This window comes from Phoenix dactylifera, unplaced genomic scaffold (assembly GCF_009389715.1).
Source record: "Phoenix dactylifera cultivar Barhee BC4 unplaced genomic scaffold, palm_55x_up_171113_PBpolish2nd_filt_p 000085F, whole genome shotgun sequence".
In the NCBI taxonomy this organism is placed as follows: Eukaryota; Viridiplantae; Streptophyta; class Magnoliopsida; order Arecales; family Arecaceae; genus Phoenix; species Phoenix dactylifera.
In genome coordinates, this window is record NW_024067677.1 from 1,510,358 (window position 1) to 1,538,335 (window position 27,978).

At 36.7% G+C, this 27,978-nt stretch overlaps 1 protein-coding gene across 3 annotated transcripts; it reads right to left on the reverse strand.

Moving 5' to 3' along the window:
- Window positions 1–929: 929 nt before the first annotated feature.
- On the reverse strand, window positions 930–27,869 carry LOC103706195 (mediator of RNA polymerase II transcription subunit 14-like). Of its 3 annotated transcripts, XM_039116347.1 has the most exons (10): window positions 27,418–27,869; window positions 20,466–21,545; window positions 18,207–18,304; window positions 13,709–13,789; window positions 10,539–10,713; window positions 6,456–7,494; window positions 5,338–6,362; window positions 3,173–4,242; window positions 1,483–2,296; window positions 930–1,358 (listed from the first exon to the last, which is right to left on the reverse strand). In XM_039116347.1, exons 1-9 carry the CDS (start codon window positions 27,631–27,633, stop codon window positions 1,498–1,500), a joined length of 5,583 nt encoding a protein of 1,860 aa, XP_038972275.1. In that variant the 5' UTR covers window positions 27,634–27,869; the 3' UTR covers window positions 930–1,358; window positions 1,483–1,497. The 3 variants fall into 3 exon arrangements, with proteins under 3 accessions (XP_038972275.1, XP_038972274.1, XP_008788456.2); XM_039116346.1 differs by having other exon boundaries at window positions 930–2,296; XM_008790234.4 differs by lacking the exon at window positions 13,709–13,789 and having other exon boundaries at window positions 930–2,296.
- Between the last annotated feature and the right edge of the window lie 109 nt (window positions 27,870–27,978).

Here is a 27,978-nt window from a genome sequence, read left to right on the forward strand (position 1 = left end):
AAAAAAAAAAAAGAAGATAGCTTCCAATATACACCACCCATTTATGTCACCCTTGATGATAAAATAGATCTGCTACTACCCATTCTTCCAACAATACCTAAACAGTTAGACCAACAGCTGAGTAGATTTTGTAACCGGCATAAATGAGCAATCAAACTTCAGCTTTCTTGCCAAGGTGTGCTTGATTGGACGGTATTAATATTTGCCACTTGGTTTAGCATCAGCCCTTGAGTACTGGGGAGATTATATGAGAGAATAGGGATTAGTCCCACATAATCTTTTTTTAATTAAAAATTCACCACTCTTAAGTAATGGAATTTTGCATGGGATTTTCCCCATATTTCTTCTCAAGAAGGGGGAACAGAAAAGAGCACTCTTTAGAAAGCGAAATTGTAAAGATATTGGCATGCTTATCATTAGGCTAAATAGTGTTGAACCGTTAGTGCAACACTAAGTTTGGACAACGAGAGGGGGTTAGATCATAAATACCAAGTTCTTAAACCTTAGTCCGGATAGAATTCATCCAGATATTATTAGCCACCAATGAAATGAGTCTCATTAAGCTACAGCTTTAGTGGATCATGTGCAACCTTGGACCAGCTGAGAACACCAATTTGTTTAAGGCGTGCATTCTTTTGAACATAAATGCATTGTCACAGAAGTTTTTCAGAAGTTTTTCTTCACACTAGTATGAGATATACATTTGTTTACTGTCGTTTGAACAGGACATCTCAAGACAAAAATACATGAACTAAATCTGGCACATTAAAATCACAATTTGCTATGCTGTTCATCAAATAATTCCACCATGCAAGTTGAGATTACAGAAACATCATATGGTAAGACTGCCCAAAGCCTTGGCATCTACTCATTTTTTCAAATTAATTATCCCCCGTGCTAACCCAGAGGTGAAAGTGACACCCAGAATATTCACTGAAAATCCTATTATTCTATTTAAATTCAAATCGATAAACTTAATGGTGCTGCTATCCTTGCTGCAAACTTAATGGTAAAGCTAGACTTGCTGCAAACTATGGAATATCCTAATTTAAGTACAGGGCGATATGCATATAATGAGGTTTTACAGCTTCGCATAAGTTATAAATATGCTTCATCCTCTGTTAACTGTACAAGATTATACCCCCCAACCAGAATTTTTACAGAGATCCCTCACCTTCCTCATCCATGAATCAAGTGCTCACTGCCTAGCCTTGCCATGAGAATCCAAGATTTCCCTTCCACCAGCTCTAACCACCGAACAAATGACGAACCCAAAACATATGTTTATTCACGGGCTCATATAGAGTTGGCAAGAAATCTGCGAGCTTCTGTCCCGCTGTCAACGTTTGAAGTCACGACTGCAAAGGAATGATTGAATTTTTAGCGACTCCAGCATGTGACATCAAACTTCAAATAACAGTAGCTGTTCATTCATGCTGCACAAGTACAATACATCAAACTGTATATTTTCCATTTTGATACCTAAGATGTGATGAATTAAGATGCAGTTGAGCCTGAGGAGAGAGCACCATCTCTTAGCTGTTGCAGCGACACATCCAATTTCCTCTGCACTGTCTCAGCAACCAACCTCAACCTCCCCTGACTGACATCGCCCGCAGAATTCCCATTTGCATATTCCTCTGTTCTTGCCACTCTCTGCTTGCACTTTTCCCAGTCTTCAAACCGCAACCAACAAGCTCTGCCACCATGGCTCCCATCCATTCCAAGAAAAGAGATATAAGTATTTTCCCCAAATGAATATTTTAGGCGCACAGACACACAGTAAGGTAGCCATGCAGCTCCACCAGCAGCATTCATGTGGGGTATGTGCGCAGGGTCAAGGACAAAGGTGAGAGCAAATTCTACTGAATTATGGGCTCGGTCATGATGAATATTACTTTTTGATGCAGTATTGCTCTCAGAGTTCTCGTCCAAAACTGAGCCTGAATGATTCTCCAAGCACAACTCAATGCGGGCCCTCTGTGCAGTAGCTATGTCTCCACCATGTGCTTGAGACAATCCTTTTTTCCAATATATTAACTTTAAGAATTCTCTGAGGACTGAAACAGGTAGGGTAAGAAGGGTGATAAAAGATGCAACCCTAGATGCATCATAGGGCTCGGAGGCGACACGCCTGCTGAAGTAATCACAAATCTCATTAATTTCATTAGGGGCTAGTTCTTCTTGAGTGTTGGTTTGGGTTTGCTGCTGCTGCTGCTGATGGTGGAATCGTTTGACACTCAAAACTTGTAAAAGAAGTTGGACGCGGTGAACACTCACAGCAAAAACATAGCCCCTGCAGGAAAAAAAACGAGTACAATTAGCCAAGCATATTGCCTAATGCGAATCCTCATGTAAAATTGGCAAGCCATATCCAGTCAGCAACAACAAATGAAATAGGAGAGAAAGCATAGAGGCTTTACAAGGAATGTCTGCCCATTCCAAACAAAATTAGGAAATAGAAACAACCGAGTTGCAAAACAGAATGCTCAGGGTTAGCATCTACTTTCAGAAATTCTTCGCTAAATCATGATATCACACAGCAGGGTTGAAGTTTCAATTTAAAAGATGTTTAAAATTTGGACGACTAAGCCACATTATTCGCTAGATCAGGTTTGGTCTTTTGATAATGTTCAGTTTGGTCTCAAAGAGGCATTTCTTTGGCATACTACTGCCTGGAAAAGAAATTCTACAAAGTTGATGAAGTTACGATCATGCAGAAGCATAAAAATAATAAAACAAATCTCCAGTTGTTATCTGAACAACAGCAAAAGTATATCAATGTATGTGCAACAATTCCAAAAGCACACACTCTGGTAGGTCGTATAAGAAATGGTAAATGGGCGTTCACTGCAGTACATATTTCATTTGATATCTATGTACAGAAGAGCAACACCAAATCATCGTATTCATATAACAAAGTCCATAAAAGATTTGGTTAGTCATTGATAGATTTAATCTACAGTAATTGACACCAACTAGGGCTTGATGCATGATAACAATTAGAAATTACCATTCCTAAATTTCTTGACAGATAAATCTGAGTAAGACTAGTCTATAATAGCTTAAGCTATCATAAATCACCACATCTATAATATAAGGAGAAAACAATAAATTGCACTTCTTCACAAATCACAGTACCAATGCTCTAATTGAAAAATCCATCTCTTACCCCACAAAAAACCGCAATGCCGGTTGCTCCTGATCCAAATTTAGAAGTGCCCCTTCATTCTCCTTTAAAATCGAACCTAGAATCTCTTTTAATAAATCAGGCAACTGTGCAAACAACCATAACACACCAAGATATTTCAGGATGCCTCTTAACACCTTTTTAAGAGCTGCAAGGGGAACCCAACCACCTCCATAACCTCCATCATCCCCAAGCCCAATAAAAGCCGTATTTAATTCCCCTTTCACATGCACCGGGAAACCAGTACCTGGAGAAATACGCAAAGGTACCCCAGAGATCCCTGAAGCCAGACCTGAAGAAGCTAAGATTGCATTGCTGACTCGGCTTAAGCTACCAGCTACCTGGCTTCCAACTACAGGAGTTCTAGCCATTCCACTGCTAGCACTAACATTAAGGCGGGTGGCGTTAGGTGCCGGTGTTTGACTACCTGAACCCGGGTTACTATTGCTTGAACTCAAATGCCCACCTGAATGTGCCACACCAGAAAAACTGGGCTCTAGAGCATTCAGACCCTGTGCAACATGTTCCATAATGAAAGGTCGAAATTGTGGACATGGCAATGATCCTCCAGCAGCTGGTCCCCCTTTAGGAGGTGTTGCAGGCTGTAGCCAAACCTGATCTCCAGCAAAGCACCGCATATCCACAGCAAATTTCTTACGATATATGATGCGTATCCAATACGGACCCCGTAGCACAACAGAAACATCAAAAGGCAACAAAGAGCTAGGAACAAGTCCTGGTCCACCTCTTCCTGCAGCAGATAACATTGCAGCACTATGAAGATTGTGACTGCCCAGTTGGGCCATAACAGCAGTTGGTGCAGGGGTAGAAGATGCAGGTTGGATAACATTTGATGACAAAGTGTTTGGCAGAAGTCCCTGAGATGGGACAAAATTGTTCTGCTTAGGTAATGGAGAATGGTTTGGAGGAACAGGCATAGGCATTCGTGCAGGGCGTATTGCACCACCAAGAGCAAGAAGAGGTCCTGCAGTAAGCCGGATGCAATCCAAGAAGGATGCAACCTCAGCCCCATTGACAAAATCCTCCAAAAACTGCATCACATGTATTCAATTATATATAACATTAAAATACATCCATTTGACTACATACAGCTAATATTGTTCCACTAAACAAAATATCATATACAGCAGAATTATTAACTAGATGAAGATATGTAAGAAAACAAAGAACAAAAAATTAGTTAGAAATCAACTTGGAAGTCTCGCTTTTTAGAAGTTGTCGAATGAAATTTAGCCTAAATTGTTTATTATTCACAACATCAACAATCAAAATTTAATATATAAATTAACAAGCACAAAAAAAAAATGTTAAGATAATAATTAGATTGAATGAAGACAGATTTAGCATCAGTCCATTTAATAATAACCAGAGAAAATAGAAGGCTATGCGGTGCTGAAGATCGGAAAATTTAATCAGTATCCTAGCTCTTCCTACAACAAGGCTAAACCAGAAAATCGATATCTGAAGTTTCTGTGCATAAGAAGGCATTACCCCTTAATATAAGGCTAAACCAATCAGACAAATTTTATCATCCTTGACACGTTGTTATCTACTAATATAATAGAAAAGGCTTTAAGGCCTTCATCCAGCTAGCCCCGAAGCCTGAAGTTGGGCCCAATTTAAAATAAAAAAAATTGCCCCTTCCCAACTCGGGAAAGGAGAAAAAATATATATCATACTCTATTCCCTCTTTCACATGGTGCCCTAGCCCCATCACCCTTAGAAAGGTATTTCTTATTATCTTGATAGCCTTCCATATTTTCCTTCTTTAATTAAAATTTTCATATATGCAAAAATCCTTTTAACTAAAACTAAAACCCAATAATTAGAGACTATGCAAAATGTTCTCCCATGTTTTAATCTTAAAAATCACAACCACCCATGTACAATGAATCACATGTGCTGGACTCTAGTGTAAATAATTAGTTTGTTCAACCATAAACTAAAATAACAAGTCAAGCAACTATTTTTTATATTTTAGTTGCTTACAATTTCTTTTTTTTGATGGGATAGTTGCTTACAATTTCGAAGCTGTTTTTTCGTGCCTTCAAGCTTTAAAAAGTTGTTACCATGGAGAAACAGCATCAGACTGTAAAAAGAAATGCATATTTTAAACATGTACAAACCTTCGTATGTGGCCAAAGTTGATCAGGAGAAACATGCATTCTACAGCCTTCCTTACCAGCTTCCCATTCAACAACAAAGTGTACAATCACAGGCATTGAGACATAACTAAACCACAAACTCATGAGACCAACTGCTTCAATCTTGAAAGTTTTTCTCATCTGTTCGGATAACTTATCAGCAGCCTCACCAGTTCTTTTGGTTACAGATTGCAACTTCGTCTCAGAATTTGTATTGCTATCATCTAGCTTATCATTATCCTTTACACCAATTAATTTTCGCATCCCACAAGCAAATAACCGTGCATTAGAAAGCCTTCGTAAGTCCGATACAAGCCTCTGAATACTATCAGCTTCAATAGTCCTATAACTCAAGACAACACCTTCTGGATCATAATGGATGTGGGAATCAACCTCGGATGTATTGGCAATTCGTACACTAGCGCCCCATAGTGTACTAGTACTCCCTTTATGAAGTTCCCATAATTCCCTGAAATGCGGGTCATTGATTTTAACATCCCAGCACATACTTCCAGGTTTGCCAAGATGAAGGCATATGTGCTGCCATGAATCATTCTTAGCAAATGGTACTCGCAACCACAAGTTTGAGGATGGAGTTCGTAGACCCACTTCTTCAACATAAGGAATGTCAAGGGCATCCATCTGACTGGTTAGTTGAGCATGCTTAATACAGAGTGAATAATGCCTGACAACATGAAGGAGGACTGAAACATATATGTTTGAAGGGGTAATGCCATGATTTGGTTCAGCAAGCAGATTTCCATACATATACCCGCTGGATCTGCATGTCCTTACTGATGAGAGTGCATGTGAAGCAGTAGGATGACAGTGAACTGATTCTGAAATTTTCCTTCTTTTACACTGTTTGGTGCTAGATTTTAACCTTTGAAACGATGGAATTAGAGTGAGAAAGTCTGAAAGAGAACGCTTTGTTGATTTTCTCTTATGTTTATTGATTCCATCATAATAGCCTGAGGTAGAGGAAATGTCAGGTTCTGCTGTTTGGCCTACAACAAAAGCAGTAGTCAATGCACAAAGCTGTGGTTTCTAAAGGAGTATACTTAGCAAACTAAAGTAGATCTGTAGGGTTTCAGGCTTACATGTGTATGCAACCATCGATGAGCTATATCGGTTATCTTTTACAGATCCAACCAAATGACCAGTTGACGAGCTTTTGAAGTTATTTGAACTAGTAGATTGTACTAAGAGACGAGGACCGGTCGTTCGCAGTGGAGGCAAAAGCTGAGATGATCGACTTCCATCAACCATACCAAGCTCTTTTGGAGATTCATTCACCAATCTTGTTTGATCCTCATCCATAGACGAATATTGGCCAACCTCGCCAGAACGTGGAGACTTCAGACAGCTCAAGTCCTGATCAGATTTTGAAGCTGATAATTTTTGAATAGATGAGTTCCTTGCTGGGCTTGAAGAGGAAAGGGAATTTGTAGTGCTGTTATGAATTAAGCCCTTCAAATTGTTTGAGAAAAAGATTGAATTGCTTGAACTTGTAAGACCAGCAGAAACCTTTGCAATATTATTGATTTGAGATTGTTGTAATCCTCCTTCCCACTTAGGTGAGCTAACTCCAGCCTTTATTCCTTGATGACTAGTTGGAAGAGGGCCTAGGTGGGACAAAGGGGACATATTGTAAGATGCAGAGAGGTGAGACATAATTGGAAAAGGAGGACCTGATGTAGCTTTATCAAACTCAAACACTTCATCGACAACAGATGAAAAACTTGACTGTGAACATGCAGGAAGCTGCAGACCAGGTTCCAATCCAAACTCAGGAAGAAGATCATGTTCAGAAATCTGATTGCAAGCCCCCATACTTGGTAAAGCATGTAGCTTGTCCCAATCAAAGAGGCTCATATTCAGTTCATCTTCAACCATTCGCATCTGAGAAATGTCAATTTTATTAAAACGTATAACTTCATTAGCATCACTATTCGAATGGGACTTTCCACCTGCATCGGTCTGTGTTTCTAGCAAATTGAAAACTGGTTTGATATCTTTGTCAAGCTCCATCAGCAAATAATATGAATTCCCAAATTGAGGAAATCCCATTAGCAATAAATCCAAACCATGCAATATGGACTTTGGTATCTTTATATTAGTTGAAGACTGATCATATACCTGCAAAAGTCAGTAACAGTGTTACAACAGCACAAATATAATGGCATGCATCTGTAAAATCCAACAATAAATTATAAAGTTATGAGAAACTACTATACTATTAAGCAATGAAAATATCAGGTAACATTATATAACATCAGGAAATGGACAAAATTGACAAACATATAATATGAACAGCAGAGCAGATTCTAGAACCAGATTGCACTTTTTAGGCCTAGCAGAAACCCTTGGACACAAATTCAAGTTGCAACCTTCCTACAGCATGCGTGGCATTAGGTTGGTCAGCATATTTCATTTAATCTTTCTTGTAATTACTTATTATAAAGATAATGAAAATTAATTCTTAAAATATTGCATCTCAGGAAGCAAGACACTTGGAAATAATTGGCAAAATCACTGCAAGTAGGATGCATGAGGTTGAATTTTTTTTCCTTTACTAGTATTTTCTTTTTTTTATCCCATATGTATTTCATTAATTAACTCAAAATGTGGATGTAAGAAAGAAAGACATTTTTCATTTCTCATGCAATATGTTTCCTAATGCTAACAAGTTTCACTTCTCACCAAAAAGCTTCTCAAAGATGGCATGAAAACTCTGAAAGAGCTGAAAGTTTCAACATAATCAAGTGATCATAAAAAACAGTTCGTGAAAGAACCCTTGTAGTATGAGTAAAAAGAGGGATATCTTAATTAGCACTGTTATTGCAGATCTTTTAGTAAGTATAGTTCAAGTCCAATAATTTTCCAGAAAGAAACAAGTATGAGAAATGTGGTGCATTGGTATAGATATATCATTAGCAATGGGTAGAATGATAGATGGAAATTTAACATGCATCTAGATGTTGACCTCTTCAATAGTTTTATTGGAATACCATATATACAGGATTACACAGACACGGACATGGGAATCAAATTCAAACATGTTCAAGTGCTTGACTCAGCAAGAGGAAGGAAAGGAGATAACGGGATACATAGGAAAATATATTTTTAATTCACAATATTTAATTGTCATACAAAATGTTAAACAATGTTATATGTTAAGGGTTTCCAGTATGCATGTTTCTCATGCAAACTGCCTAATTAGCTTAAGGATTTTTGAGAAATGATATTTCGGAAAGTTATTTTAAAACTTGCATTACTGACCAATCTCTGAAATGAATGAAAGGTACAATTAATTTTTTTTATAAGTATCCAAGTGTCTAACATATATTTGATTTAGACACATTCGACACGAATTCTAAGAGTTGGACATGAAAGTCAACATAACACAGCATATATATCTTTTTTTTTGCTTCTTGCTTCATGAGTTCTGAATTGACATATCAAATGATTTAATAAATTGGATTTATCCCCTCAAATTGTAGATTGTATTAAAGATGCTATCTGGAATTCTTTACATCAAAGTTACATCCTCAAATCGAAGGTGTCCCTTATCATTTCTCATCGATGTCATTGGTAAGCTTGTCTAGGATTTCATATACTTTCAATCTCAACAAGTATTAGATCATGCATATCAAGTACAATATTCTGCAGCTCCATACCAGAAGGTATCCATATTGTCAGCAAGGTGTAGATAAGGTACTGGGAGGTACATACCGATATTGTAAGACCCAGACAACCGTCAAACTGGAAGAAAGGCCAATTTATGGATCTCTGATTCAACGTCAAGTCAAAAGGAATGAACCTTCAAATTATCATTGCATATCTTTATGTATTGAAATCATAAATATATATAATAATATCTAAAAAGTTAAAGCTTGGCCTGACAAGCGCAATGGCATGGGTTTGAGTCCTAAGGAAGCCACCTTATGCAAAAAAAAAAAAAAGAGAGAGTTTAGGATAATCCCTGGTTCACCCCTTGCATGGCTTAGTTTTTTTGTATTGTTCGATTGTTTAGAATTCTTTTCTACCAAAACTCTGAAAATTAGAGCAAAACATCCAAAACCATTGAAACCAAACTTCACAGACCCAATCAAAATGGAAACTGAGTTTCCAAACCTTGGTAACTAGGAATTATCCAGCTCCTTCAGAAGAAGACTATACTAGTCATTGATCCCTCATACATGCCTCTTGAGTTGTTCCCTTCCATATCAAGTTTATCTAGGTAAGGACCATTAAGGACCTTGAGCCCCCCGAGAAGGGATCATACATCAACCAAATCAAAATGAACAATACCATTGAGTAATCATTGCTTAATAAAGCAACATTATGCATAACATTCACAGCATTGGCCATCCCTTGATGATGAACTATCTTTATCTACCCATAAAATTTGTCACTTTTAATAGTAAAATAAGCATAAGAAAGCAAACCAGACGATACTTTTATTCATATTTGAGCTATCTCTGTTTTAATATTCATTCAATGGAAGTTGGTGTTATATGCACCCTGTATATATATATGTACATACATATATACACATGCATAGATACTTGATACATAAATACATATATGTGCGCTTACTAGTATTTGGCATATGTGCTGCACCTGCAACAAGCATCAATATTTGCGACTCTTAAGGATTCAAATACCATGGAACAAGGTCCTCCTGTTTTTCTGTGGAATAGGATGTGTTGCGTCCCAACATGCGGGATGGAGGGATGTCTTGCCATCCCATCGGGACTTGAACCCTTGACGACTCTCTTACAGTCCAATGGACTCAAGGCCTATGTAGAGCGACCCCACAGGAGACTCACAAGTGTGCACAAGCACAACCACGCAATTGAACACAAACATGTATATAATACATAAATAAGTACATATATTTATGTAATCATGTTTGTAAGAACACATGCATGAATGCATGCAAGGATATATGAATTTATTGAATAAGGGACTACTAGAAATTCTCATATAATTATAAACAGTTTCCTATGAACAATAACATTTTTATTTTATTTTATTTTGTTATGAGTAAGCTTCATACAAGCACTTTCACCACAAAAATCCATTTACCTTGAATTTACTTAAGAGAAGCCCTAGAACCTATCAAATATCAAGTACTATCTCAATTTCACAAAAAAAAAACTAATACAGAAGTTTACCTTCAGGCCCAAAAACTTTCCAGTTGATGCAAATAAGTGAAGAATACTTTTGCTTCTTAAGCTCATAAATACTTCAGTTGCAGTAACAATTCCTTGGTTTAGAGATTCTTCACCATCTAATAGTGCAGATGGTGCAAGAACATTCTTAGAAGATTGCAGAAGGAAACGACCATTCCTACAATTCAAACTAAAAAGTTAAGCATGACATAAAGAAATAACAGCATAAGAGATGAATGCAAATATATTAAGGAAAAATGAAAATGGAATTGAAAATATATGTTCTCAGTTCAGCACGGTCATCTAAATTCCATGAAGTTTAACAAACAATTCACAGACACTTAACTATCAAAGTACCTAACTGCCAAGGAAGCATGGGTACTTCAAATCACAAGTCATGTTTGTATCAGACATGAAACCAGACAAGGTACCTTGAAGATATGTATCCAACTAAGTATTCTGTTATTAGGAATTAAAGAGAAAAGAATGCAACAGATACTTCACGGACACAGTCAGAATACTTCCACAATATCTCCAAGAATGAGGGCAAGGATTTTTTCTTTCTTCATTTTATGTCAACCTTTTAATGATGAATGGTTAATTTTGGAGTTTGTCATGTTGATACTAATGTATGGAGTGTGGATTGTGGTCTATGGACTTGAATGATGACTATACTATCAGTCTGTGGAAGTTGATGCTAACATATACAGTATGGATTATGTTATTTTAATAACCTACTATATGTTAGAGATAAAATTTATATGTATATGTATATCCTAGTCATATCATATCCCACAATTTAAAGATTTGTCATATGGACATATCCATTTTGTGTTGTATCTCTTATATCCATGTCCAAGCTTTCTAGACAACCATCCATTTAAAACTTACAAACCACATAACAAATGTCAACAATGCAAAAATGCCAGCAAAAGGAAGTCAGAAAATTAATAGTTAAGAATTGATTATGATGAAAACATTCATCCATGACTGAAAAATAAGAAATCCTGAGAAGAATCCTTCATAAACCCAACTCCCCTAATTCTTGCAAATATACCCATCTATCATCATCATAGTTATATATTATAGGATACATTTACACACGAACATAACTCTAATTTCAATTCCGAGTCAAGGTAAAAACAAAGCATAACAACACTAGGTGGGCCTTGGCCTTCCCCACTTCTCGAAAAAAAAAAAAAGGATTTAAAACAAAGCATTTCAGTAGTTTGGGTCCAAAACTAATATAATGCTATATACATACATTTGAGCAAACATAAATAGATAGAGAAATACATATATTTGACTAATATTCATGAGAAAGAAAAAATAATAAGAAAAAAGTTAGAAATATAAAACTTTAATATAGCTAAAAAAATGCCAAACATCATTCTACACTACAATATATAAATGTTTAGCAATATGGGTTTCAAGATTTTTAAAATGTTACAAGCCCTCATCTTTAAAAAAACAAAGAATGAAAAATTGATAACGCAACTCAAAAAGATAGATCTTTCATAATAGAATATGATATGACGAAAACTTTAAACACCAAATATTTGCATTCATGTCAACAAGACCTATATTATCCTAACAAAATACTTACGCTCTACTAGAATACTATACACCAAATTCAAATTGTATGTTCAAGCTGTCCTTAGTTGTTGAATCTTCTAGAGCTAAAGAAACAATGCAATGCATTTTCACTACAAATAAAAAAGAGAAATGAGGATCCAGCAATAGTAATAATCAACCAATGCCACTATATGCTTCTGCTATCTTTGATATATTGTGAGATCCTTGAGACAAATGGGAACACATTTAAAAGAATCAGGGCTAAGTGAATTTAAGTTGATGTGCTTCTGGCATATTATCTGACCAGCACATTCCTTTGAAACTTAAGGGAGAGTTTGTAGAAACAGCAACAAGGCCCACAATGTTACATGGTTCATAACATTGTTTTGTTGGAATGATATGCAAATTTTGTCAACCACAAGCCAATGGAGGCTTGATACATGATACTTAATTCTTTGCCTGTAGAGAGGAATTGATATGAGGTGGTTCATTGACAATATCACATTCTACTAACAGATCTTTGATCCATAACGAAAAAAGTCATAGCCTAGAAAGAAAAGTTATACCTTCCATTACACAGGTAACACACTATAGTCAAAGAACACAATAATGAGAAGAAAGGGAGGGGAAAGATCATGTAATGGACACCCAAAGTTGGGCACAAAACTTCTAAGAGACGTTGGACCCACAAGATAAAATTTACCTATAATTTACTGTGTCGCCGATTTTATTTCCTACGAGTGGCTAATGAATAAAGTGTGGGGCCCACTCACTTTTCTTAAGGAATATAACAAAAAAAATTATGAAGAGAGATGAAACTTACAGCACTATTTTTTCGATGGAAGATACGGAGTTCAACCAAAGGGATGGAGTGGGAAGTGAAATAGTAAGGGCAAAATGTAGTAAAAGAAAATGATAGAGATGCATACCCTATATAAAAAGCAGAAGGTCAAAGAGATATTGCTATCACTCTAATTCGATTCAGCATCCATAATAAGTTTGGGTCAGCAATTGGGTTCAGGGACTGACTATATATAAGTTCAGCCATAGGTAGTTAGGGATGATATGATCCGACCCGTCAACCCAACCCGTGAACGACCCGCTTTAAGCAGGTTTCAAATTAACATAAACGGGTTTAGGTCGTAAATAGGTCAACCCATCTACACCTGTTTATTAAATGGGTTAAGTTTAGATTTAAACCTTTAACCCGTTTAACCCATTTTGATTCATTTAATAATTGGGTCGGGTTATGACCCAACCCGTTTAACCTATTTAAAACCTGTTTAACCTGTTTGAAACCTACATAACCTGTTTGAAACCTACTTAACCTATTTTTGACCTATTTAACCCGACCTATTTAACCTGTTAAATTTATTTAACCCATTTAAAATCCGTCTAACCCGTTTAACTTGTTTAATATGTGGGTCGGGTCAGGTTACCTGTTTAATAAACTAGTCAGATTCAGATTTAAAATTTTGACCTGGATTGAATTTTTGACCCAACCCGTATCTAACCCGACCTGATTGCCACCCCTACTGGTAATGGGTTTAGCCTCTTCATCTCCTAATGTAATAATGTACTTGGCCTCTTCTATTTACTCTTTGTTTCCCATTCTCATTGCTCGACTGCCTTGCCACGAGTCTTGTTTCCTTGTTGCCAACCACCGCACCTTGGAAGATCTGCATCAAATAATGGAACGGTGCTTCATGAAATAAATGCTTGCTTCGTGCAAGCTAAGTGGATATTGTGTAACTAAATTGCCACAGGATGAGTCAATCGGCGGAAATAAAAGAGAAATCATTACAATATCAGTGCATAGACTACATAACTGTTTGAGTATGTAAAATTGGGATGCTGTCAAGATATTCAAGCGTATCAAATTTGGCCCATTTCATAGTTATTTACATGTTTTTATAATCAGCTATCAACAAGACATCAGCCCTCCACCTTTCTCATTCTGGCTTGAGACCAACCATGGTGGTGTTTTGTTACCCAAATTAAGAACACAGTGATAGAAAATTGACTGAGATGGTATGGACATGTGCAACAAAGATCTAAAGATGATCCAACAAGGAGAGGTACTTTGGTTGTGTTGAAGGTTGGAAAAATAAGGAGGGAAGACCTAAGAAAACATGGATGGAGGTTGTGAGAAATGATATGGAGAGACTTAGAATAACCTCAGAGATGGCCCTAGAATAATTAGTGAATGAAGATCCATAAAGCCAACCCCAAATGTTTGGGAAAAGACTAGACCATTGTTATTATGATTATGGATGCTACCAAAAACGTGAAAAGGAGGACTCAGATTCTGCCACCAAGTTGTTTGACAAAATGCATAAAATTTCTTGAATCTTGAAATGACAGACCTAGGGCCATATTCACGATGAAAGTCAAATGGATCTTGTAATCTTTAGGTGGTAGATGTTGTTCCTACTACGTCATAGAGGTACACCATCTATCTCGATATCTATCTAGGAACTTGTTTAGTTCCATCTTCTTAACCCTTTTTCCTTTTATAAGAAAAAAAACTTGGTTTATGTGTCCAGCGATTTGTGAGTTCTAATTTATAAACCAAAAATCAATGATAAAAAAACTCAACCAATATAATTTTGAAAAGCCAAAATGAACAAAATGTTGATGATAACGTAGAGACTTATTATTCTTATCTTATATATCCAATATGAATATGAGGACCTATGTGAAATGTTAATAAAAAATCAATGGAGATTCATCAAATGTTCTCTCTAGAAATGCATTTTTGATAATTATAAATTATCAAAGCAGTTTATTAGCTGCTTTACTCTTCTGCCATTTCATTGAAATGGAGAAAATCAATCTTCGAGTCTCCTCATTCATGCTTTAGTGCCAAATTAGCATTGTAAGGATTGCTTACAAATATGATCTTCATACTATACTATGAGTTTCTCATGGTGTGACAAGTTTCATACTGAAAAAGCCGGTTGTTATCCGAAGTGTATGTGCCATATGCAGATCTGCTCAAATCCCAGGAGCCCGAGTTTGGAGCATTTCAATGGGCTTGGATCTAATTATTAAGCCCGACGAGTCGGGCTAAGCTTGAAATTAAAGCCCACACATTAAACTAGGCCTTTTTTGTGGATTATAACTTATAACCAAAGAAGATCAGACCCAGGCCCAGCCCAATAAGATCACTAGCCCCAAACCCCAACCCCAAGCTCAATTATTCTTAGTATTTAAAAAAAAAAAAGCAAAATCCGAGATCCCACGACCTACCCTTCCCCTTTCGCCATCGCCACGACCTCCCCTCCCCCTCTTGCTGCCACCGGAGTCTCCCCTCCCCCTCTTGCCACCGTTGTGGGCTCCCCTCCCCCTCTCATTGTCGTCGCCACCGCCACCAGTTTCCCCTCCCCCTCTCGCCGCCACCGTGAGAGGGCCAAAAAAGAAGGCACCATGCATGTGGGTGGTTGGTCCCAATGAAAGGCAGATGACACCCTTTTAATTGTTCTCATCCTCCTTTTCACACTGTCCTTTCTCATGTCGTTCTCTTCCCCTTCAGAACATACTAAAGCTAAAGCCTAAGTTGTGTGCATCCACCGCTCTCCGCTGCCGCAGACTCCCCTCCCCCTCTTGCTGCCACCATAGGCTCCCTTCCCCCTCCATATGCCCATCAAGCACCGACCCACAATGCAAATCCCCTGGTGACTGGTGAATATCATCATCCATGATCCAAAAAGCCCGAGGCTCGGCCCAACGTCCGAAACTATCAGACTAGGGCCTGGGAAGTAAGCATGAATGCCCGGCCAGGCCAAGCTCAGGCCTGGCTATTTTTCATTATGCATTGGATTGAGCCAGGCCTGAACCCAGCCCAACCCACCTCATAAGCAAGTCTAGTCATTTGCTAATCTAACATCCAAGACGCAATTGATGCATAAAAGAGTGCCAAATGCCAAAGTTTTCAGAAGTTGAAGTTAAAGGATTTTACAGCTGCTTGGAATCTTTTATCTGATAAGAAAGGAAAGGTATACATATAATAGAGAGAGATGTAATGCATGCAAAACACATACTAGCAAAAAATGCTTCACACTGTATTTGTGAATTTGCTTAACTATTAAAAAGTTTGTACATCTTGCTTCCTATGTGCTGGTTATTTTGATTGCATAAAAACTTAATAAAAACCAATATTTTCAAAAAGTGGTACTTGAATAAATCACATGCAATTGCTCTGTCATCTAGACTTTAGCATACACCACAATATTTCACTTGATGCAATAGCCTTTTTTATTCTTTCATCCCTTCTTACTTTCTTTCTTAGAAGAAAGGAGTGTTAGATGTGTAATTTCTAATTGTTTGATTACGTTTCCACATAGATACTTGCATTTCAATTACTTCTTTTTAGATACTCTTTAGGAAGAGCATCAATTTCTATTTTGTATAATACTCTAATATTCTGCGCGTGCACTGCACTTTCCCACTTACTAGTTAAATAAGAAGAAAAAGCAACAAAAACGGGGGAAAATACAAAGAAAACATAAAAAGGAAGAGGACTTGCTCATTTAAATTGCAAGCAAAGACGTCTTTGGCCAAACCCAAAAGCGCCAAAACAATGGCAATTCTTTCCTTTAATTTTTATCATCAAATAAAGCAATATTCCCTCTATTTCCTGTTGAGTCATGGTATTTTCTAAGGAAGACTTATATTTCTCATGTTTGTGAATATTTTAGGTGCAACGGGGGGCCAAGTTAGGAGTAGAAATTAGGGACTCAATTCTTCTTATTTAGATCGACAAAGGGAGCTTTCTCAATATCAGAATACTGTCCATCAACTGGCATATTCCTTTTGTTTCTTAATATGTAGAGATCTAGTAGGAGTCAAAAAAAAAATAGACGGTGGTTAGCTAAGATATTTAATAGGGGGTTACAGACAGTTGGCAAAAAACTCTGTTTTTAGTTATTTTTGAGAAAAAAATCAGATTGAAGCAAGGTACGCTGTACCAGCCCAAACCGAGTAGTACTGAGCATACCGTATTGTACCGGTTCAGTACCGGTACCCAATACGGGTAGCATACTGACACTCGGAACATCAAAAAAATTTCGTATCAAACCGAACCGACACTATGCTAGTGTGCCACCAGTACAGGGTCCGGTACCAAGACGGCGAACCTTGAGTTGAAACTTCCTCCTATTACTTTATTCACATTTTTCTCTCTCTTACTCCTTTTCTTGATTTGTTTCTTCTTTTATTTTCTTAATGATTTTCTGCACAGCAAATCATGCAGCGTAAAAACTGATCTATTTTAAATTATGCTCTTTCACTCACTACTGATACAGTAGAGCTCCTAGAAACTACAAGATCAGGTAACCAACTCAAAAAGCCTTAGCACTTTTTTTTCACCCTACCAATCATCAAAAATTAGAAAATCATTCCACAGTTGTCCAAACATGTGCACCTAACATGAGAATCTGATCAAACCCATCTAGAAAACCCATCCAGAAATCATTTCATTGTCCCTAATCTAACACCTCAACCCTCGAAACTTTAGGACATCTACCATTGTTTGCCTTTCCCCTTTAAGTCAGAAAATGGTTCAGGTCTACTTTCCATCAATTGGACAGGAAGATCTTAAAACTATCGAACCCTAGCAAGCTATCCTCACCTTGATCTACCATCGCTCGCATAGTCCTTAACCCTTATGATCATTAGTTTTCATTAAAAGCTAAAGACATTTGGGCTTTGCGAAACAGATCTTATGTTGCAGTTTTAATTTTTTACAATCACATTTCACTTAACCATCAATCTCCCTATAATTTCTTACATTGCCTTTCCCCTTATCCCAATGTAGATTGACCTGTCACAGAAATTTTTACAATTTTGAAACTTATTTTGCAGACACATATGAGCAAGATGCAGAGCTTTTTTTTTTTATTTGTTTGCATCACTCAATATTGAAAACTTTCAGTTATTTTCTATATTCTAGATATTTTACAATATTTATAATCACAAATGGATGCCCAAGTATTACAGAAATTGTTCATTTTGACGCTAAGCTCCATAAAATACCAGCTTACATAATTAAGCACGGTTTCTTTTTGTCAAAAGAGGGAAAGTGAGGGAACAAACCTGATATTTATTCCAAGAGTAATGTATGATGCACCATATGCTCGCACTCGTAGTACTTCATCCCCACAATAATCCTCAATACTGTGTTTATTGTCTCTCTGCATAAATAAAATCAAAATGTTATTCAAGATATTCACACACACACACATATATATGCATCAGATAATGATCAACATGCTTCCATAAAAGCTTCAAAATTTTTAATCAAAAGCAAGAAATTATAATAGAAATAAAAAAAGTTGCTATAGATTAAGCATCAATATGAACAGATTCCAAAGAAAATAAAGCAAGATTCAAAAATTCGGTTTCATTTCAGTTTTGACTGGATATGCAGAGTTTCAGTCTCTGCACTTTTGGTGGCCCCAGAAGTTTCTCATTAAGTTTCGGAGTTTCAGTCCGAAAAAGGGAAAAATGGAAAAAAATTAATAAATATTAAAAAAGCCAAAAAATTATTATGCAATTTTTTAAAATATTTTGTGTTGCATGGTTTCTTCATTTCTGTAGCTTTCATAATTTCAGGCTGGACATATAAGTGGAATTTATTAAATATTCTGGTCACTTTATTATGAATACATATGTATATATTGTTTACTTCTTGAACTCCAGTTGTTGAAAAATTTATTTTACTTAGCAAGTTTGAAGTGTTTTAATGCTTTGTGCATTCAAATATTTTTCTTCACCTTTTTGTAGAGTTCAGAAATGTATTAGGTTTTGGGATTTCTCTCATTTTCTGAGGCTAAGTGGCTATTTAATCAAATGTATGTAGTTATGAAGTGCTAGATCTATAAATTTAAAAAATGTGATTCCTATAAAAATATATTGTATCTAGTTGTTTTTTGGCCTTTGTAAAGTACAGTAATGATAAAGGCCTTTTTGGAGTTGTTGGCTTGTCAAGGATATTGTTTAATGTCTCTCTTTTGAACTCAAGAAAAAGAATGAAAAAATCATTGAAGTTTGATATGTAATAGTCTATGTACTTAAAAATGTAAAAAACTAATCCAACTATCATTGCAAACACCAAATGAAGACCTAAAAAATTCATCTATGGCCTGTTTATGCTGAAATCAACAAGAACCTAAAAGCGGGCAGCAAGTTTTAGTTCAGTCTCACTCAGCCAAAACCAATCAATTTTGGCATTTCAGCCAAAGCTTAAAACCCTGTAATAAAATCTACCATCCACCAATAGGAATTAAGGTTTAACAGTTGGCAACCCTCTCCTAAAACCTTGCTCCTAAGAGAGGCCCATGGTGGTACATAACCACAGCATCTTGCTTCACAGAAATGGTCTACCCATCCTGCCTAGAGAAAGAGAAAAGAGAGAGTTAATTTTACCAATAGTAAGCATTACTCAAAAGTGAAAAGTCAACATTACTGAATCTCATCAATAAAAACTAGTGCCAAATTAATATAATAGCAATGTTATCATCAAAACTACAACATGATGCAACTACACTATAATATTTTGTTTTCTAAAGAAAGCATTTTTCCCCAGAAGAACCAAAGTCTATTAGTAGAATTGGGGTTAATTCAAATATAGCAATCTTTTCTGCCATTTGCAGTCAAAATATAACAAAAGCAGGTAAACAAGCCGTATATCTCAGTAGCGTACTTTGAAACAGGGAATATAATCAGAAGTCAGACTAACTAGAAGTTATGAGCCTATAATTATATAACTTAAGTAATATTAACACTTCTTTTTTAGTGGTATGCCTAGGACAAACTGCTGTTGCAGACAAAACTGCTACTTAACTGGCATGCAAGCATATGGCTAGGCACAGACACCAGAAAATTGAACTATATACATACACAACATTGTGTAGAAAATTAATAAAGAGGATCCCCTTCTGAATGCCCTATATATGAATATGCACAATAAGACGAGAGAAAATGGACAGTTCATTTTTTATGCATATACTTGACAAAATATGCACACATGCTGAAGCAAAGGTATCTTTCAAAAATGAGGTGACAAAAACACATTAAAGAAAAACATTCTTAAAAAGAAAGCATTCAACATTTATTCTAAATATACTATTATAAAAATAACAGTTGACTTTTTTTATAAGAAAAACAGATTTTGTTCCATCTATACATTTCAGAAAACGTCAATAGATTTTAAAGAATATTTAGAAGCAACTATGACATGCAGTCAGTTATAAAACTGATTTTGATGTGGGTAGTTAATGAGGATAAAAGATTCATTTTGGCAAAGAAAGAAGCCACATGGCATTTCTAGATATAATCATTTTCCTAACGAACCTTTCGCAACTCTGTCTCCAATTCAGCTCCTTCATGCTTAAGGATAACATCACCTGAACCTCGAAAAATTTGAACACTTTTACACAATTCCCTCTGAATTTCAAGTAGATGTGTGTGTCTGTTACAGGCAATAGCTCTTAGCAGAAGTTTCTCAACATCAATGCAACTTTGATTGAGCGAAAATTTGGCTTCCCTGTCAGTAAGTGGATCCAAGACAAAAGAACTATGCTGACACTTAATCTGCAAATCTTGCCCTGGCTCAATTTTGATAAATGGGGTCGAACCAGTATCAGATCCTCCAGTGATTTTGTCAAAATCTAACCAATAAAAGATTTTCAGACCAGGAATCTTTAAACCAGTTGAATCAAGTTCACCATCTTGGGCCAACTGCACAATACTATTATTCCCACCTTGTCCAGCACTGCCATCAGAAATAAGTTCAAAGCGTATCGCATCTCTCCACCTTCCCTGACGTAGTACATGCACTTGCCTCAGTACAGTGTCCATAACAAGGGCAGTGCATAATTCATGGAGAACTGTGTACAAAACCATGAAGGGATTTTCAGCAACAGCCATTCTGCGCTCTAGATCATCCCCAAGAGCATATCGCCGCAGTTCTTCAAGCTTGATAGGACCATTCTTCTCACCTACTAGCAACTCCAAATGCAAAATCCTCCATAACGATAAATGTCCACGATATCCCACAGTAAGAAAAACCTTAAACTCTCCATCCACATGAAGAACAACAGTGCCATCAGACACTGTGACATCAGAAATTTCTTTAGGAAGTGAGATCTCGAGAAGTTTGGAACGAAGAAGTGTATCCAACTTCTTTAAAGCAGGCTTTTGCTCATCCTTGGAAAGTGTACTCTGAATTCCCAAATCTTCTATACATTTCGGCAACCTTCGATATCCCCCTGTGAGGACGACTTCAATAGCAGATGGAACATCAAATATAGGAGCACGAGCTTGCTGCAATCCTTCATGCATGTAGAATAGTGAATCAGCTGTCTGGGTGAAACAAGTATCATGACTGGAAAGTGTTGCTGCAAGTTGTTGGCAGTAATGAACCAATGGAACCTGCAGGGATCAGAATCTAAGATTTATTATCATGAGTTCATGACTCTAATCAGATCTATTGAATTGCAACAAGCACGTTGAATCAACCTAATGCTAATTATCAAATTACACATTTACAACAGAATATCATATGGTGAAACTCGATGCCCTCTTGATACAGTTGGAGGCTATTTTTACTGGCATGAAAAATACAAAGAAACAGAGTCTGAACATTGTGCAATGATGTTGTCAATATCATAAGTAACACCACATGGGAGCATCTAACCAAAGAAAGTTTCTCATTAAGGTATTTTACCCTCGAAAATTAAGTTATCTAATTCAATGCACGGCATATTTTGAACTAATAAACTTATAAATCAATGTATCTGTGCAGCGTACAAGTTAGAAGAGGAGTATAATGCCTTGATTCTGGAGATCACGGGCAAAAGTAGTGTTTATTTTCATGATACAAATTTTTGAGTTTGCTACAAGCTGAATTAGGTAAATAAGAAAACAACAATAAACTCAGCCAACAAGCCCAATCATATTTATGCAGCTTTCAACCATGGTTAGAGAATCTTACCTTGCCCACTAGAATTTTCTTCACTTGGTGTCACACATTGCTAAACCTCACTCACACTTCCAAACTCATTTCGTAATGCTTCAATTTTTTTTCTAAAATAAGCACTTTGTATCAATACCGCAAGTTTATCAAGCCAATCTTTCAATAAGAAATATATAATTCATTGCACAATTATCTTCTACAATACATATACCACATAAAAGATTATAATTAAAATTACAAGATCGGTATCACATCATAATATTTGGAACAGATGTTCCATATAATCAATTTTCTCGGAGCCTCACTTCCCTGCTCCCTTGCTAAACCCAATTTAGGTGACTTTTATTTAAATATCCATACTGATGATAGAATAGTCTAACAAACAACATGTAAATTCCAAACTATGTTTTGGAATAAGAAGAAATCTTGCCAAGTAGGGCCGTCAAGCAAGCAAGTTGTTTGTGAGAAACTTGTGTTAGGCTCAAAATTGGGCTCATGTTGGCTCACCCAAATAGTAAAGGAGCCAAGTTAAAGCTACGAGTTACCCAATCAAGCTTGGCTCAATTAAACTTGAATTAAAAATAAATGCAACAAAAAGATTATATAGCATTCTTACAAATAAATATCAATTTCTACATTACACTCATTACAGATTAATGTAATTTACATAAAAATGAATGTATCTGAACTACAATATTGATATATGATGGTAGAAATTAGCTCACAGGACAATGCAAGCCTTAAGGGACCTCATGCTCTCATTGAAACTCATAAACAAGTTGCTTATGAGCAGCTCAAGTTCAACTGAAAATTAAATGAAATAGTGCGAGTTCAAGTAGAAATTAAATGAATTAACTCGAGCTCAACTTAGCTATAAAATGTACAAAGCTTAAGCTATGCTCCTTTACACCCCTATGCCAAGTATCTCATGTCTACAATCATAGAAAAGTCATAATCTACCATAGACGTTGTTATGTCTCTTTTGTTCTTCCACCTTTTCTCTTCTCAGAAGAAACTAACCCCCCTCCCCTTCTTCCAAATACTTACTCACAAAGCCCTGATGTTCCTTTTATTTTCCTCTAATATGGCAATAAAGCAAAGCAAGTGTCTTGCTTGATTCCCGAAAAGGCAAAAGCAAACATGTTTTTCAGCATTTAGCTGTCCATTAAACAGAAGCATGAGTAGCTATTTGTGGTGTCAAGCACATTTGTGAAGTAGTTTACTTCATCCGTAGAGCAGTCTAATCAATAAGAAAGTAAATAACAGTGGTTTCCTAAATCCAATGCTTTTGCACTCTCACTCCAACTCTTTGTACAAGATTTAAACTCATCAACTTGACATTTCACAAGTCAACCAAAACTGGGGGTTGGGTTATGTGTTACAAGTGGAGCCCTCAAGTGCGTCACAAGAACCAACAGAACATGTGTTTGGGTTAGGGGTGAAAGTGAATCATACCGATCAAGATCTATTTTAATCATGGCATGCTGAACCGGCCCGTACCGGCCGGTTCAGCACGTACCAGACCGGTCCGGTCCCTGACCGGTACGGTATCGTCGTGAAAAACGGTTTTAGCCCTATGATGCCAGAACTGAGCAGTACAGAGGGCGTACCGTGCGAACCAGATCGGTTTGCATCGGTACAAGCCCGGTACCATCTTGTACCGGTGCAAACCGAACCAGTTCGCACCGGTACGCATTTGTAGCCACACTGGGCAGCGCACCCGCGCATGTTGGGGAGTGCGCGGCGCGCACGTACCATGCAGACTGGTTCGGCACCAGTACGAACCGGTCCGGTAGGCCACCGGTATGCCTACTGGTACCGGTTCGGCAGACCATGGTTTTAATATCCAAATATCTCCAGAATATGGATACAAATTGAGCATTCAATAGATATCGATATCCGCATCTATATCCGTCAAAATGGATATAAATATGGATAGACAACTATTCGATCCATATCCAAATATCCAATTTTATTTGTAGTTCTATTTAATCTCATATAGCTCTTATAAACTTTTAAGAAAAATAAATGACCATATTAAATGTTATTAACTTGATTTACCTTCCATATAGTGATGTCATTGACTTGGTGATCATAATGTTTAACAATCTAACATATTTTCTTGCTTATATCCATACTTTCAGTATCTAATTTATATTCATATCCATTTAAAATAAACATGAATATAAACTTTTGCATCCAATTAACATCCATATTCTCAAAACGGATATAAAATATATGGATATCCCATCCATTTATTAGTGCTAGTTGGGTGCTTTGAATGACATATGAAATACATGATTCCACTCACAGTATTCCAATTAAATCATGCAAATGGCTAGTTTGTGATATTTGTACAACAATCTTAACAATAGAATTACATCTATTCAAGATTTATCACATAGCATGCGTCTCCTAAGCACATAATACCAAATTTAATGAGTGATTTGCAAATATGAGTCATCTAAAGTGACTAAAAGATGGACGTGATTGAGGCTAATTATGAGATTAAAAAACTAAAGAAAAGTTTAAATCAGCTGCTGAAACAATAGCATCATGAAACAATAGGGCAATTAACATAGAGTATATTGGTTTGGTTGTGCAAATAAGGAGCAGAGTTCTTTAAAGATTCAATAACAGAGAAGAGTAAGGCTTCACTAGAACAAGTTATACATAAAATAATGAATTATATAAATCATAATCCTTCTTTAACTTTTGTAATGTTCAGATTTAAACAAATAAAATACTGTTTGTTTCCTAACTTTATGCCCTTTTAACAGTACAAAATCAACCAAAGATATAACATCACAATCAATTTAGGAAAATTATGACCATCAATTACTAAATAGATCCTTATTATAGAATTGTCAATGAATTCAGTGGTGAACTAGTAGTTAAGAGATTGCAGAAGCCATGACAGTTTCCGCATTTGAGAGAAAATATTATGTGTAATGATCCAAGGTTTTTTGCTTCCTTCCTCGTCAAGTACTCCACTTTATAATACAGAAAGCTACCACTTTTAAGCCATCTTCCCTTATGTAAAGAGGAATAGCATAGGAAACTAAGAAGCTATCAATGATTAGCATATGAGTACTCTAATAAGCTCCAAAATGGCAGCTTATACAACTCCTTGCTGAAACAATCCATGTGTATGAACAGAACTGCTATGCCTTTGTTTGTTCATACTTGGTTAGAGATTTGAGCTCGGATGACTTGTGCAAAATGCTTATGCCAACAATTTTCAGCCTTTCTTGAATGGATATCTCAATTAGGATTCTCACCCATGACAATCTTGATGGGTATGAACTATGTTCAGCTCTCACACATTTTCTTTTAATGCTCTTTTATTCAGATATTACTAACAACTGGACACATGTGATGCATGTTAAAAAAAGTTAATAAAAGAGAATTCAAGGAATGGGGATAAGAGAGATAAAAAGAGTGGACTAGAGAAAGAGTGTCAATCTTGTTTTTGTTGTTTAAATTTTAAAAAGAGTCCACTTGATTGGGGATGTGGATGAGAGATGGATAGAATTGCTTTTAAAAACAAAGAGTCCAATTGGTTTGGAATGTCTAAGTGAAATGAGAGATAGAGATGCACCTGAATTATATATCTAACTTCTGAACTGTAATTTTTTGCACATTTTCGTGAAGAAGGGAACTAAGCATATCATAGTTACAAAATTTGACAGCCAAATTCTAAAATTGTATATTCCTGTCTCACTAATAATATAGTGTTGATAGAGGTGCCATGAAAGATTTAATATAAATCTACGTCACATTGAGTGTTTTATGGAGTTGTAAGTTCCATGGAGCAATCACATATCTTGGAAAAGAGAACAACTATGAAATGCTAACCTAGTTGTAAACTGGTAGTAGGTGTCAAGAATATGAACTAAAGTATTTTCTTTAAACTCTGACATTAATGCATATAAACAATTTCTGAGCATGATGTCATGTCTATTAAAATTGATTATGCTAAAAATTCTGAATCTGATAACTTTATGGAAAAAAGAAAAGAATAATCTTATTTTAAGTTTCACCATCAACTTTAGAAGAGTGGTTGTGCTCCACATGTATAAGAAATTTAACTTTCCAAATACAGACATTTTTTAAAATTTTGCAAAATAAGATTTCCACTTGAAATGGAGAATAGAAAACTATGTTAACAGAAAGTTGGTGTCACAAAAATAATGACAGAATCAATAGATGTAATTTTTTTTCTAGCTGTGGCCCCTCCTTTAACATTAGCAATCCCAAGAAAATAATTGCCAAACAGAAGCTCTTTCTCCGAGAAATAGAACAAAACAGAGCGAGACTTCATCTAACAACTACTATACCTTATCCTTTGTCAATATAGGAGAATTCCAAACTCACACAGGTCTCATATTCTGATAATAATTTAAGCTGGCAGATCTAGAGAACAAGCACTCGAGCATCATAAAGTAAGAAAAAGTCCTTTAAACAACATAAAGTTAGCAACTTTTTATGCTTCTGTTTCTTTCTTCTCTAATTTCCCTCTTTATGTCATTTGAACAATCTATCTTCTCCTCAAAGCACATCCAAGCATTTGTCTGCAATAAAATTCTACTGCTGCTAGAAAAAGCATGCATCTGGACTTTAAGATAATAAAAAGGAGGGGGGAAAAAAGAATTTTGTGCACATTACATTGTGTCAGCAAAATAACTGATACATATATAACCACTTCCTACGACTTCACAAAAGATGATGCAGTAACCTCAAGACAACAGCAACCACAGCTAAAAGAGCTTCCACTTGCGATCTCCTTTAACTCTTCATAGTATTAATAGAATAATTGCAGTAAAAAATCAATTCTGAAAAGTTCTGTTTTTGAATTTTGATATATTGAAATATATATGAAATGAAGAAATATGGTTAAGCATTCCTCAGCAATGAGAAAAAGCTTACTGACTGCTATCAAAAAGTCAATAATCTTAAATAGTCTTCTCCTTCATATAACGGTCTCCAAAGTTTAGAAGAAAAAGAGGTTGATTGAGTTCTTAGTTTCATCCTCACAAACAAAATTTACCGCTTCTAAAGCCTGCTGCAAATTAGTACCCAAAAAAAAAAATCCTTCTGCAAATAGGAATATAGATCTTGCGGACATGAGTCTAATCTATTTGTGTCCTGGGAAAATAAAAGATAGCAGTTTGGGTTTCCTAGATCAACTCCTATCAATGTTTTAGGTTCAGCAGCCAAAATGAAAAGCTTTTTACGAGTTAAGAACAGAACTTCTTGATGAATTAAAGCCAAAGATACAACTGAAAACAAAGATCGCCAAGGAACCCTAGGGAACGATCGGCTCACCTGCTGGCACCACTTGGCCAGCACATGGAGGCGAAGCATCCGCTGCCGCGTCTTGACAATGAACTTGAGGAGATCAATCTTCTTCTCCGTGTCGGAGCGCTCCTCCGGGGCCTTGGACCTCTCCACCAGCTCCTTGAGGGAGAGGTAGGATTCCTCCGCCGCCCGGTGGACCAGGGAGGAGAACTCCACCGTCTGCTGCCCCAGCTCTTCCGCCATCCCCGCTCTTCCCCTCCTCCTCCTCCTCCACCGCCTCCGCGGCTCTCAGGGCATGAAACGGTGGAGCTCCGGCGCCGCTAGGGTTTTGATCCCCAGTTCGAATTCGGACTCGGGGGAGAGAAGGGAGGGGAAAGAGGTCTTGTATACTTCTAGTCTCTAATTTAAATATTATTTTCTTTCGCTGGAGGAGGAGGCCGCAGAGCAGCCGAGAAGGGAAGAGAAGGGGTAAGGGGAGGGAGAAGGGGAGAGGCGGAGGGAGTTGGTTTCGAGGGTCGAATGCGAATCTAAAAAGTGGAGAAAAAGAGAGGGTGCCACGTGGGACCCACTTTTGGAAGCTCCTTGTCC

What these genes read in the sequence shown, in the direction of transcription:
- LOC103706195 (XM_039116347.1), bottom strand. Translation starts at nt 27,633, where the DNA reads ATGGCGGAAGAGCTGGGGCAGCAGACGGTGGAGTTCTCCTCCCTGGTC. An exon ending in TGGAGACAGAGTTGCGAAAG is followed by an intron (nt 18,305 to 20,465) that starts GTTCGTTAGGAA and finishes TTATTTATGCAG; the next exon opens with AGAGACAATAAACACAGTAT. An exon ending in GAAAGTTTTTGGGCCTGAAG is followed by an intron (nt 7,495 to 10,538) that starts GTAAACTTCTGT and finishes TGACTTTTGCAG; the next exon opens with GTATATGATCAGTCTTCAAC.